Source organism: Rhinopithecus roxellana, chromosome 10 (genome assembly GCF_007565055.1).
Source record: "Rhinopithecus roxellana isolate Shanxi Qingling chromosome 10, ASM756505v1, whole genome shotgun sequence".
Lineage (NCBI taxonomy): Eukaryota > Metazoa > Chordata > Mammalia > Primates > Cercopithecidae > Rhinopithecus > Rhinopithecus roxellana.
The window spans coordinates 71,833,377-71,854,195 of record NC_044558.1 but is presented as its reverse complement, the minus strand read 5'-3'; the positions used below and the strand labels follow the sequence as shown (position 1 = coordinate 71,854,195).

Below are 20,819 nucleotides of genomic sequence, written 5' to 3'. Positions count from 1 at the left end.
GGGTTAAATTTGACAGATACTTAGGAAGTAGAAAATTAACAGGCATGCTTGTTGGATGTGGAAATAAGGCAGAGAGAAATATCTGTATTTTTTATTTACTGTGTGTACAGTATATATTGCCATATATAGGAGGAATGGTTTCAAGGGAGGAGTTACATTCAAAATTGAGATTGTCCAGTGAGATGTAGTTAGACAAGACTGATGAACTATAAAGTCAGAACCCTGGGCAATACCTTTATGATTGTGGTGGAAAATGAAACTTTTGAAACAGTATATTTTGGGAGATTGAGGTCATCAATGATAAAATACTCAGCAGAATTGAAAACACAGTAGAAATTAGAGACCATGAAGCTATAGTGGGACCAACCTGTTTGTTTCTGTGATTTTTCTCTAGTGTGATTTTTTTCTCTTTATGGCAATCCAACTATATATCTGTGAGGAAATCACAGATTTTGGAATTGATTCAGGCTTTGGATTGGCTAAGATGATACATCAGAATTGCAAGGGCAGAAAAATTGTTGGGATTTATAGAGTGATCCAAATACTGCCCTTTAGGCTGAAAGGGCAATGAATAGAATGGGGTTCATTGATTGCTCAAAAATATAGGAGACTAAGGGCATTTGTAAAGTGGAGATGGAGTTATTGTAGGAGTGAAAAAAACTGAAGGATAAGGCATCGTGATTAGAGTGTGAAAATACAATAAAAATGTAGCTGCAGAACACCCGATAATGAATGGCAGAGTTTAGGATTTACACATACGGCTAAGGAATTGTGAAGAGAGAGGAGATGGTCAACCTACACGAACCTACATTATTGCACAGATTATGTGAATTTTGAAAGTCATCCACAGTGTGGGTAGGATGTGTGGTAACAATGTGGACTGTGCCATTGTGTTAACTTCTTCAGGGAATTCGAGGAAGTTACCGGGAGGTTGGTAATGTGGGGTACAGTAGGGTGGCATGAACTTACATCAGGAATTTTTTGGACTTCTCCCTGTTTTCTTAGGAGATGGAGAATTTAGAGGTTCATATAGCCCAGGCCTTTGAAGTAGGGTTCTCAATGTGTATTTACTACTCAAGAGCTTGACGGAAGGTAGTATTTGTGTTCAAATGCCAGGTCTCAAAGGAAGAAGTTAGAGGGGTTGATTCATAAAGAGGCCGAGGATGTGAAAGCTTTTACAAGATTGACTTAAATTACTGTGTACACAAATACGTTCACTACACATAAAGTTCTTATAATGGTTACAGGTAAACAGCTAACATATTTATCTGTGGTGATAATGCTCCTATTATCCTATATTACTTAGAGAGTTAGAGTAACTAGGCAGGGAATAGAAATGAATGCCAGATTGGAGCAGCTGCTTCTTGTTATCAGCCGATCTTTGCTATTTGAGTATGTAAGCCCAGCATGGCCTGCTTCAAAAGAAGTCAGGAATCCAGATTTTTAAAATGCGAAATCTCTCAATTTTTTTTTTTTTTTTTTTTGTTCACAGCTAATTAAAAGCAGAGTTTTTACCCCAGAGTTTGCAATCTCTGGGGTAGGGTAACAATCTGAGATTCTGGAATGAAGAGCCTGTAATATAGTTTGACTAATACAGTGGTTCTCAATCCTGGCAGTACTCTAAATCTCTGAATTATGTGGAAGGCTTTTTTTTTTTTTTTTTCCAAATGCTACTGCCTGGGTCTCGCACTTGGAGACCTCATTCAGTTGGTCTTGGGTGAAGCCTGGGCATCGGTATTTTTTAAAAGCTCATCAGTCCAGGCACGGTGGCTTGCACCTGGAATCCCAGCTACTTAGAGGACTCGGGAGGATTGCCTAAGGCCAGGAGCTTGAGACCAGCCTGGGCAACAGAGTGAGACTCCGTCTTTTAAAAAATAATAAATAAATGAATAAAATAATAAAAAAAGAGGGAGGTGCTCATCAGTTGATTCTAATGTGAAGCTAGACTTGAGAACCACTGGTCTAACAAACAGCGCGAAGTGACAAAGTCCAGAAACCATAGGATCATGTTCACAATTACTTTCTTGGCCATGTTTTCTCAGCTGTGGTAACTTTATATCAATGGCAGCAATTCCCTTTGCTTATGTTTCTAAAACTTGTGTCCATAAAAATCACTTAGAAGCGCATTATAAATGAAGATGTTGAGGCTTTATCTCAAGATTCTGATTCAGTGAGTGGAGTCTTGGAATCTGTATTTTTTTTTTCTTTATTTTCTTTATTTACTTTTCATGGCTCTGGCACATAGGAAACACTTAAGCAATTCTATCAAGTGTCTTGGCCGGGCATGGTGGCTCCACACCTGTAATCCCAGCACTTTGGGAAGCTGAGGCGGGCAGATCACGAGGTCAGGAGATTGAGACCATCCTGGCTAACACGGTGAAACCCCTTCCCTACTTAAAAAAAAAAAAAACAAAAAAACAAAACAAAACAAAAAAAAAAACATAGCCAGGTGTGGTGGCAGGTGCCTGTAGTCACAGCTGTAGTCACAGCTAGTTGGGAGGCTGAGGCAGGAGAATGGCGTGAACCTGGGAGGCAGAGCTTGCAGTGAGCCGAGATCAAACTGCTGCACTCCAGCCTGGGTGACAGAGCAAGACTCCGTCTCAAAAAAATAATAATAAAAATAAAAATAAATTTTTTAAAAAAGTGTCCTGACCTGGAAGCTGAGAGCCAACCTGGACAAGGTGTGGGTAGATGAATCCATTCCAAGGCCCAAGATGAACATTCAGCCCTCATCCTACCTCATACAAGCTGCAAAAGATTGTAGAAACCGTGTGTCAACTGAATTTGAAACTGCTGTAATTTCCCACTCCCTAACAGTTTTGTTATTGTTGAGAAAAAATGACCAAATTTTAAATAGGCAAGGGATTTCAGTAGACGTATCTTAAATGAAAATAAATAAATAAGCAAGAGACACATGAAATGACTCTCCACATCCTCAGTCGTTAGCGAAATGGAAGTCAAAACAATGGTGCCGCTTCACACTCACTAGAATGGCAAGGATTGAAAAGCAGAAAATAGGCTGGGTGCAGTGGCTCACGCCTGTATCCCAGAACTTTGGGAGGCCAAGGTGGTCGGATCACTTGAGGTCAGGAGTTTGAGACCAGTGTGGCTAACATGGTGAAGCCCCGTTTCTCCTAAAAATACAAAAAACTAGCCAGGTGTGGTGGCATGCAGCCGTAATCCCAGGTATTTTTGGGAGGCGGAGGTTGCAGTGAGCCGCGATCACACCATTGCACACCAGCTTGGGCAACAAGAGAGAAATTCTATCTCAAAAAAACAAAAACAAAAACAAAAAAGCAGAAAATAACAAATGCTGATGATTATGTAAAGAAGCTGTAACATTCCTGCACTGCTGGTAGGAATTTCAAAATCTACAGCCATATTGGAAAATAATCTGAAAGTTCCTAAACATGTTAAACGTAATAGAAGTTTCCAAATGACCCAGAAATTCCACACCTAGGTATGCACCAAGAGGAAACATTTGTCCAAACTGAATGTTGAGGAAGGAAGATCACTTGAATCCAGCAGATTTAGACCAGCCTGGGTGACATGGTGAAACCCCAACTCTAAAATGGAAAAAAAAAAAAAAAAAAAAAAAAGCCAGTTGTGGAGGTAAGCACCTGTGGTCCCAGCTATGTGGGAGGCTTACATCAACGTTGTCACCGCCAGGTAGGAGGGTCATGCTAGCTATGTCACCAGTATTGTCACCCAAAGGGACGCTGACATGCTGGAGGTTGGTGTCAATATGGGCGCTGGCAACCACGTCGGCAAGCAGGAGGGTCCCGCTGCACAGCTGTGGGGCGATGATAGTCTGGGTGGTGATATCGACCATTAGAGGAGCCTCTTCTGCTGGCAAGAGTGTGACAGTAGCAAGTAGATGGACAGGCCTGTGTGTGAGGACGGAATGCAGGAGGGGTTCTTCTGCGGCTGGGTGTGGGGCCCTCACCAGAAATGTGGAGAAATGGTCAGGTAACTGCGTCATGTTGGCTAGTAGACTGGCCAGGGCTTCGAACCAAGTGTTCTGTCCCGTCGTCTGAATCCGCTTCCAAGTCGCAAGACGCTGTAAGCACCAGGTCCACGTAGAGACCGCAAAACGCTTCGGTGGCTGCTCTCCTCTGCGAAGATCTCGGAATCTGTATTTTTAACAAACCCACAGGGTGATTGTGATGCAAATGGTCTGGAGGCTGGAATTTTGAGAAACACTGATCTGTATTTTGTCTTCTGATGACTGACACATCTGTATCTTTGGCTTTGGCTTTTCTTCTGAACTCTAGATCTCTGTGTCCAACTGCCTATTAGACATCTTCACCTAGAATCCCACATTTTTTCATTGAAATGCTTGCAGTGACTGCTGCCTGTTCTTCACACTCCCTGGGCACATGATTAGACTATATTTCCTAGCCATCCTTGCAGACAGACGTGGTCACATAACCAACCTAGCTCCAGTGGAATGGAATAAGAGCTCTACATGTATTCTTCTACACACATATTCTACCTCTTCTATGTTGCAGGGTAGGCCTTGGAGTGGAATGACATCAAACATGTGACCTTCGAAGCCCACATGTTGAAATAATACAACAGTGGTCACCCTAGGTCCTTGGATAAAATTGCATGGGGCCGTTTCTCACCTTGCTGGGATGCCTAGACTCTTTCGTCATTGTTAGATAGACTTCTTTTGTCTTTGAATCATTACATTTTTTGGTATTTTTGTTTAGCAATTTAGGCATATCTTACCTTTATAAGAGTAGGCACTGTTTTAGGTGTTAGAGATCAAACTGAGTAACACAGATAAGATTTCTGTTCTTAAAAAAAATGTTCTAGGCTGGCTCACGCCTGTAATTCCAGCACTTTGGGAGGCCAAGGCGGGCGGTCACCTGAGATTGAGAGTTCGAGACCAGCCTGGCCAAGATGGTGAAACCCGGTCTCTACTAAAAATACAAAAATTAGCTGGGCATGGTGGCGTGTGCCTGTAATCCCAGCTATTCGGGAAGCTGAGGTGGGAGAATCGCTTGAACTGGGGAGGTGGAGGTTGCAGTGAGCTGAGATCGTGCTGTTGCACCTTAGCCTGGGCAACAGAGGGTGACTTCGCCTTAAAAAAACAAAAAAAGTTCTAGTTGGAAGATCTCTTAGTCCATATCTTATGCCTAGAATACTTTTTTGGTTTGTTTGTTCCACTTTTCCTAGAATACTTTTAACCGTAAACATGTGATTTTGTGGAAAGAGCTTTGAACTTGACCACCAAACTTCTAATCTGAACTCAAGCAGAGAGACACGTTTGATTTTTTGATAGGATAGAAGTGACGGGGAAAATTCCTTGGCTTAAGTCACAGTGCCTGTGCTTTTCTGTTTCATTTAAAATAAAAGATATTTGTGGTTGTACTTCACTTATTCTTAAGCTTGCCTTGCTAATTACCAGGCTGCTTTCTCAAAATAATTCTTGAAATCTTAATTCTTTTTGTAAGTCCCTATTGACTGGAAAGGAAGTAGCCAATATTTTATGTGAATATTTGTGCATATTTGGATGTGGGAAGGAGAGAAAAATGAGGGTCAGAATAAGAAGTAAATGCTTTCCATCTCTGCATTCTTCCCTTCCCTTATATGCCTTTCTCCCATTTTGTTGTATTTTACTCATAACCAGTGAACATATATCTGCTGACACTGAGGGTTATGTCACTGCTTACCTGGTTTGACTGATGTGAGGAGCTGGAGTTACCTTGGGGATGTGTATAAACAGGAGAATCTGAGCTTCAAAAATCTGCTTTTCAAATAAAGCATCTAAAGTAATCTGCAGTCACACATGGTTCAAGGAACACATTTTGAGAGACTGCCTTATGGGTTATTAGTTCTTCCCTTCCTCCATTGTCCTGATGACTTTGCATCTTTTATATGCCAGGCAGTATAGCTGAAGTGTTTGTAATGTAGCCAGAGACACTGTCCTAACTCTCAGGCTATGTAGTCTGATAATATAAAGCATCAGTTTCGTCAAGTCTGTTTTTTGGAGGCCTCATAATCCTGGTTGTATTGTTATTTGTGTTTCTTCAAAGGCCCTTTTTGATTTGCCATATAAATTCATTGTATTGAATGCGTTGTATCATACATGTTGATATCTTCATTTTCAACATAGCTAGAAACCTATAGTTGGAAGGCTTTTGTTGTAAGTTTTCTCTGCATGGTAAATGGACCTTTGTCTTACTTGCAGTTTTTACCTGGCGATTTATGGAACAGCATTAAAAATATGTCCAGACTTTAGTATACTCTTTCTCTTTTTGGCATGCTTCAGGGTTATGGGTAAAACAACAAAAAAATTCTTAAAATCAAGATGATACTTGCACAAAGAAAATTATACTAGTTGATACTGAATGGTTTTACAGCTAACCGCTAGTACCAGACACTTTTTTTTTTGAGACAGAGTCTTAGTCTGTCGCCCAGGCTGGAATGCAGTGGCGCGATCTTGGCTCACGACAGCTTTCGCCTCCCAGGTTCAAGTGATTCTCCTGCCTCAGCCTCCTGAGTAGCTGGGATTACAGGCGCATAACACCACACCTAGCTTATTTTTGTATTTTTAGTAGAGACGGGGTTTCACCATGTTGGCCAGGCTGGTCTTGAACTCCTGAACTCAGGTGATCTGCCCTCCTCGGCTCCCAAAGTGCTGGGATTATAGCCGCCGCGCCCGGGCTTTCTTTTCTTTTCTTCTTCTTCTTTTTTTTTTTTGGAGACAGGGTTTCCCTGTGTTGCTCAGGCTGATCTGTAACTCCTAGGCTCAAGCAATTTGCCTGCCTCAGCCTCCCAAAGTGCTGGAATCACAGGCCTGAGCCACCGTGCCCCAGTGAGTTGGCATTTTAAACACAGGTTTTAGAACTTTCCTGAAGGCTGAGTGAATATTTTTAAAAATTAAGTGTCTACTTAAGCTTTGTCATGAATAATATGCAACACTTGGGTTTGGCTAGAAATCGCTAGGGATTTAATGGTCCTAAAAAGGGAAATACTACTCTGGCCCATAAATGAGGGTTAAACTTCTAGGGTCCACACAGAGAGAAAATATTAGATAGGACTGCAAATATTATGCTTTTCTGACTGTTAGAACATCTTTCTTATGTTCATTAACAAGTTTTTTTCTCTCTCTGTACACATCCGTATATTCACATCTGTAAATATCTGGCTTTTTCTAGGCCTACTTCCACAAGATGTTGCAGAATACTTTTAATTCCTTCTCATTCTTGTCTTCACAATTAACTGCTGAACATAGTTTGCACTAGGTTTCAAATGTCAAACATGAGAGTTTCTATCTCTGAGGGAAAAAAGGAGAGATTATAAAAGAATTCCGGCCGGGCGCGGTGGCTCAAGCCTGTAATCCCAGCACTTTGGGAGGCCGAGACGGGCAGATCACGAGGTCAGGAGATCGAGACCATCCTGGCTAACATGGTGAAACCCCGTCTCTACTAAAAATACAAAAAACTAGCCGGGTGAGGTGGCGGGTCCCAGCTACTCAGGAGGCTGAGGCAGGAGAATGGCGTAAACCCAGGAGGCGGAGCTTGCAGTGAGCTGAGATCCGGCCACTGCAGTCCAGCCTAGGAGACGAGCAAGACTCCGTCTCAAAAAAAAAAAAAAACAATGATTTCCACTAATCCATAAATGAGAAGGGCATCTTGATGTTTATTACTGTTTACTTTTCCTTCCAACACTAACAGAGGCACAGAGGCTCATACACAGCTACTATGAATAATGGTAGGTACTCCGTAAATACTCTTAGGTACTAGTGCACATGATGTTAGTTTTACAAAGCAGTTGAGTCCTATTTCTGTTAAATTTTTATCCCCTAGTATAAAAACACAATTTATGATAAATCAAGTAAAAATGAAAAATCAAAGTCTTAGTTTCCTTTCTTTTTTTAAATTAAGACACCAAGGAAAGGTCAAACTAAGCAACCTTATGTCTTACCTTATATTTAAACAAAACCCTTTCCTAGGTCTGATTCTTTGGCACAGTAACTGCTTAGAGGATATCATTTGCCTATTTAATAGAGAAAACTTATTTTAACTTTTATCTTAAATATTAATGTTCAGTGAGGCGATATTTGTTGTCTATCTTCCATTGAATTATCTTCATATCCTTTGTCTATTTTTTATTGGTGTGTTCATCTTATTCTTAGTGGTTTTGCTAGCATTCATTAAAAGATTGAAAGTAAATTATTATTATTATGATTATTACATTTTTGAAACAGAGTCTCGCTCTATCACCCCAGGCTGGAGTACAGTGGTACGATCTTGGCTCACTGTAACCTCTGCCTCCTGGGTTCAAGTGATTCTCCTGCCTCAGCCTTCGGAGTAGCTGGGACTACAGGCGTGCACCACCATGCCTGGCTAATTTTTGTATTTTTAGTAGACACAGGGTTTCACCATGTTGGCCAGGCTGTTATCGAACTCCTGACCTCAAGTGATCCGTCCCGCCTCGGCCTCCCAAAGTGGTAGGATTACATGTGTGAGCCACTGTGCGCAGCCAAAAATAAATCATTAAATATTAATATTTAAGACTGACATTGATGTTGAAACTTTCTCTTTTAATTGGAAATTTGCTTTAAATCTAGTTCTAATTTTCACCTTAGAGAACTTTCTGTATATAGTTTATACTTGGTATTTTGATACAAAATGGCTCTTCCTGTATACTTAAATTTTTTTTTTTAAACAGTTGTTTTGGGTGGGTGGCGGGGTCTTTTTCTTCTGTCTTTTCCATCCAAACATTTAACTTTTCAATTCACCTGAATTTATCATGATACGTGATTGCTGTCCTCCCCATATTGTCTCAGTTATATAAAATATTTTAAAGCTTGAGAGTCCATGTATTCATGTAAGGTTAAAAATGAGATAACTGGTGATGAAAAGACTAAAACCTAAAATTGTAATATAGATACCATTCATGTCAGAATTGCTGTGTCTGGAGAGGTTAGGAAAATGAAGCTCAGAGAGGTTAATTATATTAAGGTCAAAAGGCCATATATAAGTAGATGAATTAATTGTTGAATCTATATCTGCCATTAAGGAGTAATCTGAGATGTGGAACTCTAAGTAAATGTGTTTCTCAAAGTTATTTACTCACAGAACCCCCTTTTATGTTTTGTAGTAGAATGGGAAATACTAATATTTTGTGAATTAGTGTTCTATGCAACATATTTTAAGAAAGGCTTTTCGTCAGATCTCTGGTAGAGAACAAAATATGAACCAGCCAAAACATTTCTATCATTATTTAATTATTTTTTCTTTCCAAAATACAATTAAACTTTTAAAGCACAAAAATTTTAAGATATTGGTAAAAGATGGGGTGAAAAACTCCATACCTTTCTTGATAATCTGTGGGAAATATGAAGCTGTAGGTAGCCTCTTTCTTTAATAAATTGTGCTTGAAAACTTTCAGGAAGTGTATAATTATTTAGATTAGAGGTTGACAAATTATAACCCATAGGCCAGCTGTCTGGTCAGCTGTCTGTTTTTGTAATTAAAATTATATTGGAACACAGCCATGCCTATTTGTTTATATGTTATCAGTGGCTGCTATTGTCTGTCAGAGGAATGTTGAGAAGATGTGTTGGGAGACCATATAGCCACAGTGCCTAAAATATTATTTGACTTTTCAAAGAGCAAACATTTTCTGATCCCTAGTTTAGTGAGCTGCATTTTTGCCTACTTTACTTCGTATGTTTTATCTGCATAAAGACTCTTTCACTGAAGTTCTTGGCATTTCATCCTCTGTGAAGGCATTTCATCCTCTGTAAAGTAAGTTCCCTGGGAAGTCATGCTGAAGTCTTTTTCTAGAAGCTTTATTATGGCTTAAACTCTTACAGACATGCAAGATTCCATAGTTTTGCTTTCCTGAATGACATACAGCTGTCAATACAGCAGTTGTATTGGCATGCCTGGCTCTTTCTTGCTGCAAACCTTTTACTGGCTTAATGGAAATTACACCAGGGTACTAGGGTACTAGGGTAAATAGACATAACTAGGGTACTAGGGTAAATAGACATAACTAATATCTTTTGAGTGCTGTATGCCAGGCTCTGTTCTAAATTTTTTACATATATTATTTTGTTTATTCCTCACGTCAACTCTGTGAAGTAGGTATTATTATCCCCACTTTATAGTTGAGGCAACTAAAGCATAGGGAAATTAAATAACTTGGTCAAGGTCATCCAGTTCTTAAGGAATGGAATGAGATTTGAAACTTTTCCCCCAACTTACTTGCCTTCTAATTCCTTGATTCTTGAGATGAGTTCGGGCATATTTCTTCTTCCTCATTACTTTCTCCAGGCCTCTTTTTCCACATCATCTTTGAACTTCCTCATTTACACCACCCTGTCTTACTGTATTCTCTGATGAATTTCCAGTAGTCCATTCCTTCTTCCTTGATGATTACAATTTCTGTCTTTTCTATCCAGTCTGCCTCTGTATCCTGATTTAATGCCACCTTTAACTCGAGTTCTTTCTTGTATTTTTCAACTTTATATATCCACAGGCATGGTCAGGCCCTACTTTTATCACTGGGAAGTGTTTTGCCTCATGAACTCTGAATTTCTGCTTTCTGACTTCTGAACAATTCACTTATATATAACTCTTACATGTTAGTGAAGAATGCAATGCTTTTTAACGTTTCATGTGCATAGGAATCACCTGGAAAACCTTATCCAGAAGCCTGAGTCACACCCCTAGAGATTCTAATTCAGCTGGTGAGGGTTGATGCCCATGAATTTGCATTTCTATCACCTTTCCTGCAAATGCTGAGGCAGGTAGGTCTGTGGAGGTACATTTTGAGAAGGATTGCTCTAATTAATACTTTGCCCCAGAGGATCAGTAAAACTTTCTAATCTGCCTAAAGCCTCCATTCACATTCTTTCTTTCTTTACTTTTCTGATGACTTCTGTAATTACTGAGACAAAGGCCTTCTGATGAGAACTCTGTCGTATTTCATTTTCTTGAAATAAGAGTTTTTCTGTTTTCATATTCTTCTCTTCTACTTAGTCCCTTTGTCTCACTTTCTCCAGTTGACTTTTGGCTCCTACCATTAACATTTTTGTGTCTTGGGTTATTAGTTTCCCCTTCTATAGCGAATTGACTTTTTTCTATGAGCCTTCAGTAATATTTCCTCAAAATATCATTCCCTCTCATCTTCCCTCCTTCAGCCTGTTTGGGAAGAAAAGTTATGGCTTTTAACTTATTCACTAGCTATATCTTAATTTATTGCAGTCTGCTTTGGTTTCCAAAATTTTACTGGACTCTTGGACTGACAGCTCAAATGATTTCTAGGTGGTTTTGTTTTGTTTTGAGACAGGGTCTCACTCTGTTGCCTAGGCTGGAGTGCAATCAGTCTCCTAGATTCAAGCAGTTCTCCTGACTCAGCCTCCCGAGTAGCTGAGATTACAGGCACACACCACCACGCCCAGCTAATTTTTGTATTTTTAGTAGAGATGGGGTTTCAGCACGTTGGCCAGGCTGGTCTGAAACTCCTGCCCTCAAGTGATCCACCCCGCCTCGGCCTCCCAAAGTGCTGGGATTACAGGTGTGAGCCACCGTGCCCACCCTGGTGTGTGTGTTTTTTTGTTTTGTTTGTTTGTTTGTTTGTCTTTTTTTGAGACAGAGTCTTGCTCTGTCACACACACTGGAGTGCAGTGGCACGATCATGGCTCACGGCAGTCTCTCCTGGGCTCAAGTGTTCCTCCCACCTCAGCCCCCTGAAAAGCTGGGAGTACCAGTGGGTGCAACCTCGCTCAGCTATTTTTTAATTTTTTGTAGAGACAGGCTTCTCTGTGTTGCCCATGCTGGTCTTACACTCCTGGACTCAAGGAGTCCTCCCACCTCTGCCTCCCAAAGTTCTGGGATTGTAAGCGTGAGCCACTGCACATGGCCAACTCCTAGGTCTTAAATGCATAGTCTCCCCCAGACTTGCTGTATTTGATACTGTCATTTTTCTTCTAAACGTTTTCTACCTTTGCTTTTCACTAACTGCTTTTTTAAGGTCTCACTATTCTAACTACTTCAGTTCTTGTTCACATAGTACTTTAATCTATTACTGCTTTTTCTGAAGTTTGTGATACTTTTCCCCCCATCTAAATCTATGCTGTCCATTATGGGAGCCACTAACTGCATGTACCTTTTGAGTACTTGAAATATCGTCAGGTTAAACTGAAATATTCTGTAAGCATAAAATGCACACTGGATTTTTAATATTTCGGCTGAAAAAGAGAATGTAAAAGAGCTTACCAAATTTTTTTTAATGTCAATTACATGTTGGTAATACTTTGGATATATTGGGTTAAGTAAAATAAAATGCTAAAATTAATTTGACTTGTTTCTCTTTACTTTAGATATGACTACTACTTGTGTGGCTTGGCTATATTTCTGTTAGATAATATTAATCTAAATCTCATATTTTCTTAAGACCTGGATCAGTTTTCCATCTATTTTCAAAGTTACCTTTGTAACTTTGTACCAGCCTTCTTAAACATTTGGTACAAACTACCAGCCTTCTTAAACATTTGGTTCTCACCCCCTCTCACCCTACCACCCTTCCCAATATACTTAGCTTCTTCAAAGCAAGAGTAATTCCCCATAGTGCTGTTCATATAGTGGACACTATATACATTATATAATACATACACACACATCTGAAAAAATGGCTGTTACCACTTTATCAAAAAGGATACTTATGAAAATTGAGGCCTGTTGTGATGTTTTTACTTAAATTGGTGGGGAGTAGGAGAAGGATTGATGTGAAGGGTAGAAGAGATATTGTTCTATTCTGAGCTATTAACATTTGACACTTAACATCCCCCAAGTGTATCCTGCCACCTCAGGCCACTGATAGCTCTGCACTGCTGTGATTTTACTGCCATCTGGTGTCAGATTCGGAAACTGTAGTTCAACATTTTGTCTCTTCATTAGAGGAAGGTAGGCAATCTTTCCTCTGAAGGTGGGCCTACTCTTCTCTATCCTGTAAGCAAGTTACCAATAAGAGTCACTTAACTTCAATGTAGGAAACCTTTATTTTCCTTGTTGGTATACTCTTTCCTTGGCTTCCATGATAAATGCATTCTCCTTTCTAATGTTTCTCTGGCTGTTCCCTCAATCTTCAACAGCCCATTTCTCTTTTCATGGTAGAGTTTTTTAGCCCACGTTCTAGGCCTGCTATCCTTTTTTCCTTTGCTTTCATCTGCACCAGGCTTTAAGTACTGCCTATTTACAGATAAATTTATATTGACAGCCAAAAACTTGCTCTGAGGTTTAGACTACTATCTTTAGTTGCTCACCTAGATATTGCACAAACATATTAAATATAACTTGCTCCCATCAAAATCTGGACCTCCCACCTGCATCCTCATTTCTCAAATTTATTTTTCTAATTTCATTAATGTATCGTACCAAAATTATGGGAATCAGCTTGGCATCCCATCTTTCACACTTCATTAGTGAAAACATTAACTACATCCCATTAAGTCTAGAGGGTGTATTCTTGTACATGTAAAATTTGTGACCCCTCGCCTGCTCCTGTCCCATCTAAGCTACCACTGTCTCTTGCCTGGACTAAGTTAAGTTCCTTGTTAGTCTCTCTACATCCATTCTTGACTGCATTCACATGTTTTATGTATATTTGTCTAATGTCAGCCTCTCCTGTTATCCTGAGAGTTCTGTGGTGGCAGGGACTGTGTACATTTGGCTCACCATTGGGTCCCAGCACCTCACACAATTTCCAAAAGTTTTTTGTTTAATAACCATGTCACCACTCTGGCTAACCAGTGCTGTTGGTGTGTCCCTTGTAGTTTTAGTGACTAAGGAATTCTAGTGCTAGAATTCCTTAATGCTCTATTTCAATATTAGTGTTCTATACCAGTTCATTTACCATAAATGAATTTAAGCTATTTTCTGCTTTTTCCCAGGGAAACTTACTTGTGTCTGAAGGGACAATATATTTGGGGTGTTAATCAGCTAGTGTTCAAATGAACTTTAGGACAACAGGCTATTTATATCCTATGGAATGCCAGTCAAGATGCTGAAATGATTTTCCAAGCATTTGAAATTGCATGCTATTGGTTTGTCTCTTAGCACTCTTCTCTCTGAAATTTAATATTCTTTAATGTTGCAGTACATTTGTTAAATCATGGATTAAAACCTGTTTGACTCTTAAGTGTTCTTTTAATAGAGGCTCAGTTGATGATGGTTTCATTTAGTAATTTTGATTTGGTTTGACATTTTAAAATGGTTTTGCTTTATAAGGTTTTACTACTAGGGCTTACTTGGTGCTTTGAGTTGATGGTATTTCTCAATAAAAAAATTTAATTTATAAAAGTAGAGGTGATAAAGTAGTTATTTAGAGATGGGCAACAATCTATGTACTGAGGATGCAAACTCAGAGAACAAGAATTTAATAGGTATATAGCAGGGTTTCTTGGTGTTGGCATTATTCACATTTTGGACTGAAGAGTTTTTTGGTGTGTAGTGTTGGGGCATATGTCCTGGGCACTGTAGGAAATTAGCAGCATTCCTGGTCCCTACCCATCAGTGGAACTCTCCTTGCCCGTTATGATAATCAAAGATACCTGTAGACAATGCCACATTGTCCTGGGGGTGGGTGGCAAAATTGCATATCCCTTGAAAACCAGGAGTTTCTATACTTAGAAGGGGGTAACTGGCCATGAAGTGTCTTACTTGGGAAATCGTTGGTGTTTCTAAGCGTTTTTGAGAATGTGGTACCTGTGTGGTATATTGTTAATGGCAAAGAGAAATGGAAACTATATGACAGTTTTTTTTTTTTTTACATTTTAGAATTTGTGCTTGCCTAAAATAAAGTAACTTTTGCACTTAGCCACCTGGTTCTATTTCAAACTGAAAAAGGGTACATTCTCCATCATATTTCACTGATACTGTTTCATTTTGTTAGCTCACTTCAGCAGTTAGGTAATGATAGAAAAAGAGAACCAAGAGTACAATTTAAAGAGTAGCTTATAATCAGAGCTTTTGCCATTGTGCTTTTATATGTAGGGTATAGAGTGTAATTAACTTATTCTACGTTTTTTTTTTTTTCCCCAAAGGGAAATGAGAGATGGCTTTAGAAGAAAAAGTTTCTACTCTTCCCATTATGCGAGAGAGCGGTCTCCTCATAAAAGAGACAATACTTTTTTCAGAGAATCACCTGTTGGCCGAAAGGATTCTCCACACAGCAGATCTGGTTCCAGTGTCAGTAGCAGAAGCTACTCTCCAGAAAGGAGCAAATCATACTCTTTCCATCAGTCTCAACATAGAAGTATGTATTTTAAGACTTCATTTTTTCTCTCACAGTCTCCTCTGATGAGAATGTACTGAGTCAGATTTCCTTATAGGTGTAAGAGATTTATTTGTTAAACTTTTTGTTTTGAAAAATTTCAGACTTACAGAAAAGATGATAGAATAGTATAACAAACACCATATACACACATTTTTTTCAAACCATTTGAAGTGGGATTCTGTATGACACTTTGCCTTTAATTTCTTCAGCATGTAAAAGAGGACTTTTTTTTTTTTTTTTTTTTTTTCTGGAGTCTTGCTCTGTCTCCCATGCTGGAGTGCAGTGGCATTATCTTGTCTCATTGCAGCCTCTGCCTCCCGGGTTCAAGTGATTCTCCTGCCCCAGCCTCCTGAGTAGCTTGGATTACAGGCGTGCGCCACCACGCCCGGCTAATTTTTGTGTTTTTAGTAGAGATGGGGTTTTGCCATGTTGATCAGGCTGGTCTTGAACTCCTGACCTCATGATCTGCCCACCTCTGCCTCCCAGAGTGCTGGGATTACAGGCGTGAGCCACTGCTCCCGGCCAGCCTTGTAAAATTTAGAGTGAAAACCTCCCTTACTCTTTTCCAACCCCCTATTTTATTTTATTTTATTTTTATTTTTATTTTTAATTTGGCATGCCTGAACCTACATGGTATTCTGTACAATCTTAGCTTGTCATGCTGGCTGAGTTGTTAGTATGTGTTTGAATAAATCAATGACAAAACTACTTTTCTAGAGAAAACATTCTTATCTTTGCAGCCTGCGGTGGAACTTGTTCACAAAACATTTTCTTGTGCCTTCTGTGTGCAAGGCACTGTGTTAGTGTTAAACAATGACGTCCCTGTCACTAAAGAACTGGAATATATGTGTATATTTCTCACCAGCTAATGTCAACTTTATCAATATGTTAATATATATAAAATATAACTGATACAATAATTGATATGTCATAAATGAGTTGACATGAGCATGTCAAGGTGAGAAAAATTAATTTACACTTTGGGGATGTAAGAACATGTCATAAAGGAGATGACATTGGGCTCAGCCTTATTTCAGATTTCTACAAGTAAAGAAGCGTCTTCTAGTTAGAAGGAATTATGAGCCAAGGTGCAGAAATCAGAAAAGTTCAGGATATTTCCTTTTGAATGTCCTTCTCATTAACTGTCTTTTTTCAAATAATAAGAGTTTTAATTTAACAGCCTTTGCCTCTTACATGATGAAGGTGATGGAAAACCATTTGGAGTCATCAGATTGTCTTCCCTTGAAGCTGTTGCAAGATTGTTGAGTTTAGCAAACATTTATTGTCTACTGTTTGCAGAGATAGATAGAGTGGGGCTTCCCAAAAAGCATATTTTTGGATACAGGCATATTCATGATTATGCAAGAGATAAGAAGGTTATTTTAAGGATTTAAAACAAACACAGGCTGGGCACAGCAGCTCATGCCTGTAATCCTTGCACTTTGGGAAGCCAAGGTGGAAGGTTTACTCGAGCCCAGGAGTTTGAGACCAGCCTGGGCAAACATAGTGAGACCCCTGCATCTAAAAAAAAAGAATTAAACAATTAGCTGGGTATGATGATGTATGCCTGTATTTTCAGCTACTCAGAAGGCTGAGGCAGGAGGATCACTTGAGCCCAGGAGGTTGAGCCTGCAGTAAACTGTGATCATGCCACTACACTCTAGCCTGGGCAGCAGAACGAGACTATGTCTCTAAAAGTAAATAAATAAGTAAATAAATAAGCCACTTACATATATATGCCTGATTGTCCATAATGTGCTTGGGACAGTTCTAGGTAACTGAAAGTTTTATTGTGGAGATTAATGTTAACAAGTATACAAGTATTTTCTCTTTTGCTTCTATGTACCCCACCCCTACCACACAAAAAAAAACCTTAAGAAGATAATCCGTAAGCCAAGCTTGTCCAACCCCCGACCTGCAGGCCACATGCAGCCCAGGATGGGTTTGGATGCAACCCAACACAAATTAGTAAACTTTCTTAAAACATGAGGCTTTTTTGTGAATTTTTTTTTTTTTTTTTTAAGCTCACAAGCTACTGTTACTGTTTGTCTTTTATGTGTGGCCCAAGACGATTCTTCTTCTAGTGCACCCCAGGGAAGCCAAAAGATTGGACACCCCTGCTCTAAGCTCTTATGAATGCTCACATGCACAGACATATCCAAAATTAGCCAGATACCATCTAAGACCCTAAAAAAAATTTTTATTTATTATTTTATTTTATTATTATTATTTTTTTTCCTGAGACGGAGTCTTTTTCTGTCACCCAGGCTGGAGTGCAGTGATGTGATCTCAACTCACTGCAACCTCTGCTTCCCGGGTCAAGCAATTTTCCTGCCTCAGTCTCGCTAGTAGCTGGGATTACAAGCATGCACCACCAGGCCCAGCTAATTTTGTATTTTAGTAGAGATGGGGTTGCACCATATAGGCCAAGCTGGTCTCGAACTCCTGACCTCAAGTGATCTACCTGCCTCGGCCTCCCAAAGTGCTGGGATTACAGGCGTGAGCCACTGTGCCCTGCCCTTAGGATCTGTTTTTGGGATGTGTATGACTTAAATCCATATCCAATAATGATTTTCATTAAAGAAGAAAGTATCTTTGGAAACTGATTATGAAGACTTTTTAACAAAACATGAGTAAAAGAAGCTTAAAAGAGATTCTTACTTGACAGCTTGTAATGAAATTATTAAGGGTAGTTATTGGTGAATTAGCTTTATTTTTATCCTCAAAAACAGAAATTTGCGGGGAGAGCATCTTCTCTCTGTTGACCTGCTTTGGGCCTCTTAGTGGCCAAAACTCTTAAGGTCTTGGGATGAAATGTGGATGAGCTATAATGTGATGCTCCTGTCTTAGGATCTCCAATATCCTTCACTCATCCTTTGAGGGCTCATACCTTTAATATTTGGAGTGATTTAAAGATTAAGTTGGTAGACTAAAATATGGGGTAAATTGAATGAAACAGAGCATATGACTTTGTTAATGCCTGCATCTATCTATCCATCCTTCCTTCCTTCCCTCCCTCCCTCCCTCCCTCCCTCCCTCCCTCCCTCCTCCTTCTTCCTTCCTTCCTTCCTTCCTTCCTTCCTTCCTTCCTTCCTTCCTTCTTTCTTTCTTTCTTTCAGTTATTTAGCTTTGAAAGTAAAGTTCTTTAATCAAGAAAAAGTTTATTCTGGGAAAACTCTATTTTCAAGTATTCCTTAATTACTTGGGCTGAACTACAAAAATTTTTTCTATTTTCCTCTCCTGTTTTCAGAATCATTACATAAGAAATCTTGCAAAAAAGTTAATGGAGGTCGTATTTTAAATAATACATGGGAAAAGTTATTATTTGACCTATTTCAGATACCAGTTTTTGCATTAAATCTAAATGTCACAAATATTGCAGTACCTGGCTTTTCTTCAAAAGAGAAATAAGACACGGGTTTCTTCACTTATCAGTCACTTAAGCTGGGATAATTAGCCATGTGTTAAAATTAAGTTTTCTGGTATAAATTGAAAGTTTGACAAATACTTAAAGTATTATTATAAGTATAAATAACAGATTAAAATAATTATGCCCTCATTTTAAAAAATTAGCAAATTTTTCCTTTCTGTTCGTACTTTTAGATTAATTTTTCCTATTTTAATGATCATTGGTTTGGCTATAGTGATTTTACTACATTTTTAAATTCAACTGCTTATTTCCCATTTTGTACTTACACACATACACACATATTTAATTAAATCTCTTCTACTTAGCCTTTTGAGTTAATCTTATGGAACTTTGTACTTCTTCAAACTAATTATCCTTCTAAATCAAACTTGTTTTCATCCTGTTCTTTACTTGCAAGAATATTCTTACTATAACTTAGTTGGGCTGACCTGGATATGCAATATTATTTTTAGTTCCTTTTTGTTGTCCATGTTCACATGCTAGCAGTGCGGATTGTCCTAGTTAACCTCATTTCCTTTCTCCCTGTGTATTATGATGCTTTCCCAAGTAAATTTTTTTTTTATATTTACCTCGTATACTCGAAGTTTATTTTTATTGTAATTAATCTAAATATCTCCACATTTGTCAATTCTAATACTTATTTTCTTTTTTTCCCTCTTTGAAATGATTCCATGTTTTCCTATCTTACACTTTTGTCATTTGCCTTTTATTTAAGCTATAACATTAAAAGTGATGAAAAAATCACTAAGTTCAGTCTCCCACACCTATTTTTTGTTAAAGTATTAGTACTTCTTGTGATAAATTTACTAAATCACAATCTACTCCTTCTGTATAGCTCATTCTTTATGAAAGAATTAAAATCTTCTTCAGTAACATCTACTTAATACTGGTTATTCTTTTTAGAGCCATATATAAAGATATTTCTTCTTTTTATGTTGTAACCTGTTATATATTGGAGGAGTACTATCATATTCTTCATGATTTTTTTTCCAGGTTTAAATATATTTGGTTTATTTTGCTGTTCCTTTTATTTGTCATGGTTTCCAGACCTTTTGCTTTCCCTATTTTTCCTTCTGTTTCTTGTAATTTATAATACCAGAAGTGAATTTTTATTTTAGCAACCACATTTCATTACTGGATTGTAGGCAACTGAAACCTAAGCTATTTTCACGTAAACAAAATACGTGAACAATTCCTCTCAGGCTGTACTTTTTCAGGTGCAATTGTATGTGTGTAGTTAATGCACTGAAAAAAAAAAAAAACTAGAAATGCTACATTTTATGTAATTAACTTTAGCTTATTCTGTTTTATAGAATTCTCAAAATCTCATTTAGGGATTCTGTATATTAGTACCCGATAAGAACAGCTTGTTATCTACAAGCTGTAGATAATTTGTTCTTAATTATCTACAAATTAAGTATGCCGGATGTGTTTTATATTAGTTGTTAATAATTTATGTTGAGGAGCATAAGGCCAACTGTGGAAACCTCTAGAGATCTGTTAACCTGAACCTTTTATCAGCGTTATTTGTTGCTATTTAACAATTATGATCCCTCATCTTTACTATTATCTTATTTTCATTTCCACTTGAGAATCTCAAGGAAGACCCTGTCAGGTGTTTCTTGAAACTCTTAAGTTACAAATATTTCTTCTATCAAAACAGTAACATAGAGTTTATCTTGCTTTGTTGTTGTAAATCCACTGTGGCTCCTAGAGATGAAACTACCTCTCTGTTAATTCATTCTAAACATTTGCTAGGGATTAATCCCAAATTTATCAGAGATACTTACATATTTAGGTTCTGTGACATTTTGGTTGAATTTTAAAATACTTTTACTTTGCAAAATTTGCAAGTTTATTGTTTATTTTGCTTGGCCTCTGTTTTTTCTGTAGCTCTAACTTTGGGCCTAGCTTCCCTTATTTTTCTTATGTCAACGACCATTATTAAGAATAGAAGGTATTTTTTAAAAACATACTATTAGTCATTAATGTTTAATTGTTTTAAAAAATACATCTTCTAAGAGAACTGAAAGTGTACAAGAATTAAAAGTACTGTTTTGAGACAAGTATATTTGGAAGATAGAGT

At 38.3% G+C, this 20,819-nt stretch overlaps 1 protein-coding gene across 23 annotated transcripts in view; it reads left to right on the top strand.

Moving 5' to 3' along the window:
* Positions 1-20,819, top strand: part of PPHLN1 (periphilin 1) — a 129,368-nt gene that overhangs the window by 38,294 nt on the left and 70,255 nt on the right. For all 23 annotated transcript variants that reach the window (XM_030939584.1, XM_030939577.1, XM_030939573.1 and 20 more), the window contains one exon: positions 15,071-15,282. In XM_030939584.1, coding sequence (XP_030795444.1) covers positions 15,071-15,282 — 212 coding nt within the window. The remainder of the gene's footprint in view (positions 1-15,070; positions 15,283-20,819) is intronic.